Raw genomic sequence first — 6,141 nt, 5'->3', positions numbered from 1 at the left:
ATTGAAGCCTTAGCATTAGGAGTGTCCTCCGTCCCACTTTCAGTTACATGAATTTCTAAAGCTACCTGTGAATGATTCTAGAGGACAAATGACTTCTGTATAAGGTTATAAACACAAATACCTATTTCAGGGAAGGGCAGTGGAGGAAAATCTATTAACCCACTACTACCTCATCTGAAAACTCTTCTTTAAAACATTCCAGGAAATATTTCTTCTACTTGCAAATCAAAATTCTTAATACCTACACTGAAGTTTCTCAATGTGTGAAACAAAGGCTGGTCCAAACATGTACATGCTTTACTGCAGATTTGAATTTGCATTAAAAAGCACGAAGAAATTTTAGAATTAAACATTAACATAGTCGAAGCCTTAATTTCTGTCTGCAATCTCGCTATATTTTTTGTAGAAGCAAGCAGAGGCAGGTGGAAAGAAGATCCATAGGATTTATGTTCGATTTTGAGGATCACTGGTATAAATCCAAATAATAATTCAATTAATTTAATTGCAAAAACTATTGACTCATAGTTTTCAGAGTTGGATGGTGTTTTTAAAACTAACTTCTCATTCAGCAGGATAAGCATGTCCCAACACGTAACACATCAACGAGATCATAAGCTTATACAACCAACGTACACTTTAACAAAATCAAGTATTTTAAGTATTACTCCATACTAAATATCTCTGAAACCAAGAGTTCAGTGCTACTGATTATAGTTATGGCACATCTTTTACTATCTGAACATGTTATTTCTGTAATTGAAAAATTTCAATAACTCCCCAGAGAATAAATCAATATAAACAACTCTATGGCATTCAAAAGCATCTACCATTTGCCTCCAACCCACCTTTTCCAGCCTTATCTCCATTTACATTCTTACATTACACTTCTGAAACACCCATTTACTCATTTTGCTTTTGCCTTTTCCCTTCTTGGAAGGGGACTTTTCCTACTCATCCCAGTTTTTATTGGTTAAAAATCCTCTCCATGCTAAGGCCCACCTCAAATACTATCTCCTCCACAGAAACTTCTTTCTCTTAAGGCACAAGTCATATTCTGCATTACAGAAATGGTAAATCTGAGTTGTCTTTATTTATTCTTTTACATGTTAGTCACACTCTGTTCTGTTTCCTCTAAAGTGCCTAGTACAACATCATGTGCACACTGATTATACATCTAAATACATAAAGTAATAAAAAAGGTAGACTAAAAATTTAGTTCATATATTTATAATTGGAAAATCACAATTCCTGAAGGTACCAGGAGTGAAGACCAAAAGGATGTAATTTCTTAGACCAAGGAGTCTTTTCCAACATGAAGGGCAGACTGAACTAAGCAATAAATACCAAAGACTGTCTGATAAGAAAGAGCTCATCAGCATTTGACCCAAAAGATAACCGGAAGGCTAAGGGAAAGTCTCAATGGCACATGTGCCTGATTTATTATAAAAAGGAATTGTACAGATGAGGTGAAGATGGGAAAAAAGGCACATCCAAGTGATGAGAAGTCTGAATTTGATCAGTAAATTAAGCAATGACTTTTTAGACTGAGATTCCAGAGTAAGAAGAGTTTATATAGAGAGCCAGTACACACACTCATAAAAATACATGTACAGATAACTAAATCAAGTTTCACAAAAAAACTTACCATGGGTAGTAACACTTTCTTATATTTTCCATTCTATTTCATTTCTTTAATGCTATCACAACCCACTAAATGTATTTCGCGATCCACTAATGGATGAAAATTTTTTTAAAAATACTGATGACCTCTAGACACTGAAAATTCTGCCCAAGTTTTAAGCTTCATTCTCCATTAGTCTCTTATTCTATTTCTTGGCCTGTCTTACTGCCACTTACTCTGGCGTTTAAGTTACACGGATAACAAGTGAACAAAATGTGTACATTTTACATAAAATTATATACAGTATTTGTAACAAAACAAATTCGAATACACACAAACTTCTATATCTGCCAATTGGATCTAATCTACAAACTTTACCTTCTTTGGAAGCTTAAATACTGGCAAGCCCTCAAGACAGAGCACCATACAGGAACACATCTAAACTGTGCTACATCTCTAAGGGATGGCAACGCGGATACTCAGCTCAAATTTTTCCTAGAAACATCCTAAATGTTACCATGCTTGCCCTGTCCAATGTCTGAAATGTCATGTGCTTCATTAAACAAGTACTAAGCTGTATGGGGTCATTTTAATTGCAGTGACAGCAAAGCAGCATAAACACATTTACTGTGATAGCCAAGAGCAGACAAGGTCTCCAGGGCTTGACAACAGTTAGGGAAGGAAAAGTAGACAAGTTAGAGAGATGTAACAGGGCGATCAAACAGCAGGGTCAGTTCCTAGGTAGCTCTGCCACTTACTTACTATGTGGCTTGGGTAGAACATTTACTATTTCAGCCTCAGTTTATACATATAAATCTGAGGAACTCTAAAAATAGCATCCATCTAGAGTCCATCAATCTGTCTTCTTGTACTTTCCTAGAATATTTTCTTGTCATCATTAGGTCTCCTTCCCCAAGTCTTCATCAACCAAATGCTCAGCTATATGACATGTACAAAAACCCTCTGAAAACTATTGTGGCGTAAATGCAAAGTATTGTAATCATTCTGTGACCAAGAAAAAGCACAATTTAATTTTTCTAAACACTTAACCCATTAACCAAGAAACCCAGCATTAACTAATCTTTCTCCATTGATAAGAGTTATCATCACCACACTTTGTCCTGGAGTGGCAAACTGCCAATTATTAAACCAAATACAGGATATTCCTACAAACTGATTTACACTAGGGAATGCAGCATTAATAATAAAATGAGTCCAGAGAGAACATTCATTGATTCATTCAATAATAACTGCTGACACCTATTGAGCACTTACTACATGCCAAGCTGTTCTCTACCAGTCACATACATTGCCTCATTTAATCCTCTGAGGACCCAGAAAGGTGGGTGGTATTATCTCTATTTTACGTTTGAGTATATATGTCATATGTCAGGACCTTGACAAAATGCCTGGAACATGGGCTTCAGAATAACACCCTTTTTATGCCTCATACTCTAAGCCTCAAAGATGTAAAAAAGGAAGGGTTTAATATGATGAGAGCGTCATAAAATTTAAGTGCAAGGAACATAACACAGGGACCTAGGAACAGAGGTTAAAGCAGTTGCTACAAATGCTTCTTTATTTTTTACGTTTAAAAATCATGTGACTTTTAAATTCCACACCATAATATACGTGCAGGTTTGTTATAATATATGAAGACTGCCTCTCTTCCTAATTTTCAAGTAAAATTGATGCTCCAGGACACATCCCCAAGTGGGGGACTGGATGCCTCTACATTTCTCCCACATTTCAGTTCTGTGACTTAAGATTGAGGGTTTCAATCCAAGAAGGATATCAAGAAAAAAAAAGAAGTTGTTTAAGGGAAACCATGTGAAGGTGCTGGATCAGGAATCGGGGTACCTTGACTCTAGTGGCCACACTCCTTTACTAGTTATTAAGGCTTTAGTCAAGTCATTTACCTTTCTTAGCTATGATTCTCAATCAGTTTTTTAAAGTGCAATACTTTCACAGCATTTCATAGTTATGTGCCTAAATAGAGTACAGGTAAAAAGGATACTGAAACCTGTAAAACTTTTAATGTAGCCCATCCAACTGTCACTTATCAATGAAGCCCCCAAACTTGCTCAATATGACAAAAACAAGTTTGAGCTGAGTCCTGATTATGAAATCAAATCCAGTTATTTTTCTAATGTATCATAGTATTGTATATAATCCAAAACTATGACTTTTGAGACTAGAAAAAAGTTTCATTCTTGGACAATGTGATTGAAAGTCAACAGAAAAGCACAGTGGGTGACAAGTTTTTGTCAAACTAATATTAACTACTTGTTGTAGATAACCAAGAACTGAGCTCTAAAGACCCGAGTTCCAATCCTGGTTCCATTTTTTACTTTATACAAGTTGCTTAGTTTTCCAGAGTTTCTGTTTCTTCTCAAACAAGGCACAAATTTCCTTCCTCATCAACCTTGCAGGACTACCATACGAATTTAAGATATTAATAACAGTATGTAACGCTTACATACATAGAACTATTCTAAGTGCTTTTTGCATTATTAAATGTATTAATCTTCACAACCACTCTACGAAGGAGGTACTATTATCCCCACTTTGTAAATGAGGAACTAAAGGGACAATTACTACTATGAAGCAGAGCCTGGATTCAAACCTAGGCAGTATAGCTTCAGGCCATGCACCTACAGAACCACTGCTCTGTATTTCTCTCAGCATTAATATCACTACTACTTTATAGGACTGTTAAATACACACATAGAAAACAACTTTGAAAATAAAAAATATGCAGTGTTGTAATTTTAATAATGACAACTTTGATTTTTTTTTTTACAAGTCCAAGTTCTGTGACTGACTTATAAGCCTAGATAGGTTTCTTTTACTAATCGACAGGAGAAACTATGAAAATGTAGCTTAAAATCTAAAAAATATCTAAACATACTCACCCAGAGTATATGTAGCAAGCTGGATGTATTCTTTCTTCTAACACAAAAATTTAGCAGAAGGTTCCCCACGTAGTCAGATCTATCCTAAATACGAGGTTTTAAAGTTTTGCACGTAGTCACAGCTTAAGGCCACACACCTCAGTATACCTGAGGCTTCCAAATCGCAGTGGAGTAAATTGGTTTGGCTACTTTGTAACTGCAGTAACCACGTGCGTGATGACTTAGAGACATGGAGTCGAGTGTCTCAACAGTGAATGACATTTACTTGAGACAGGTCCCTAACAGTGAAAAAGCTTTCCCTAACTCAGCAGTTTCCAATCTAAGGGACAATTCACCTAGACACTCATACCATATTAAGTTAAGGTACTTCTTCACTTTACCTCCATATCCTAATGCAAGCTTCAGACTTGCGGTTGGGGGTGTGAAATGGGGGGGAGCAAGCAGTAAGAAGTAAGTAAGAAGCAGTAAGTAAGAAGATTCAAAATTCTGAGAACGCAAGGAGCCTGGGAAAGTTTAAAGTTTCAAGAGTGAAAGTCCCACGACCTGGACGTGGAAGAGAACACGTGGTAAGCCGGCACCCAAGGGGGGGGGGCGGTGTCCGGAAGCAAGTACAGACTTGTTCAGACCAACTGTCCAGGGAAAAGCCAATGAGCTGGGTCAGGGACAGAGAACACTACAGTCCCAAGACGGGGCTCTGTCAAAAACTGGGGCTCTGATAAACGCACACAGATGAGAGGCCTGGTAGAAGGAAGCCGCCCCTGGGGGACCGGGTTCTCCGCGAACATGGCGGCCTGGCGACAGTGGGACGCAGACCGCATGGAGACCGCCCGTAGGGCTCGGGTCCACGGCCGGCCAGATCGAGCCGTGCCCTCTCTCACCGCCCCCACGACAGGCCGCACCCGGGGCTGGCGGGGTGGGCCCAGCGCGCGCCAACGCCGCGCTCCGTGCCTCCTCACCCCCGGCCGCCGCGGGCCACGCGCGAGGCCCGGCCAAGCACCACGCAGCCGGAGGGGCGCCAAGGCCGAGCCTAGGCGGGCACCCGCCCCGCGCCGTCCCTCTAGCTTTACCTTGGCCTGCAGCCGCGCTGGCGCCCAGGCCAGACAGGTGCAGGTACCGCTGAGGTGCGCGGAAGGCACGTACTCCTGGTGCAGCCGGTTGTTGGCTGTCTCCCAAACTCGCAGGTGACCGTCGGTAGAGGCCAGAGCGAAGTAGGACTGGCTGTGCGGGGAGAAGGCGCAGGGAAACCCCGCCGGGGCCAGGGGGTCGGCGCTACAGCCGCCACCCGCCGCCATTGCTGCTCTGGCTCCGCGGCAGCCACGTGTTCGTCTGTGCGCAGGCGCACCGGCGCGAGGCGGGGCCTAGAGGAAGGAAATGGGGCGGAGGGAGCGCAGGGAGCTGGGGGAGTGGCTCTTCGCGACGCAAGCGAACTTTGGGCCGGCCCAGCCTCTGGACGGTGGCCGGGTGGGACCTCTGGCTAATGATCTGGAGTGAGCGTGGGCATGTGGGGGAACGTGACTGTAGACTCGCGATCAAGGCCCGTTCCTTTAAAAAAAAAAAAAAAAAGAAAGAAGTACTTTTTTTAAAAATAACATGTTTGAACAAAAT

The 6,141-nt window shown here is 41.2% G+C and overlaps 1 protein-coding gene across 1 annotated transcript in view; it reads right to left on the bottom strand.

The window, feature by feature from the left end:
* The window catches only part of WDR43 (WD repeat domain 43), a 44,035-nt gene extending 38,157 nt beyond the window's left edge, over positions 1-5,878 (bottom strand). The window contains exon 1 of the mRNA XM_012652552.1: positions 5,604-5,878. Within this exon, the coding sequence (XP_012508006.1) occupies positions 5,604-5,828 (225 nt within the window). The 5' untranslated portion in view covers positions 5,829-5,878. The remainder of the gene's footprint in view (positions 1-5,603) is intronic.
* Positions 5,879-6,141: the final 263 nt, after the last annotated feature.

This window comes from Propithecus coquereli, unplaced genomic scaffold (assembly GCF_000956105.1).
Source record: "Propithecus coquereli isolate 6110/MARCELLA unplaced genomic scaffold, Pcoq_1.0 Scaffold39, whole genome shotgun sequence".
NCBI classification, from domain to species: domain Eukaryota; kingdom Metazoa; phylum Chordata; class Mammalia; order Primates; family Indriidae; genus Propithecus; species Propithecus coquereli.
Note: the sequence above shows the minus strand (reverse complement) of the source record. Positions and strands in the feature narration are given on the sequence as shown.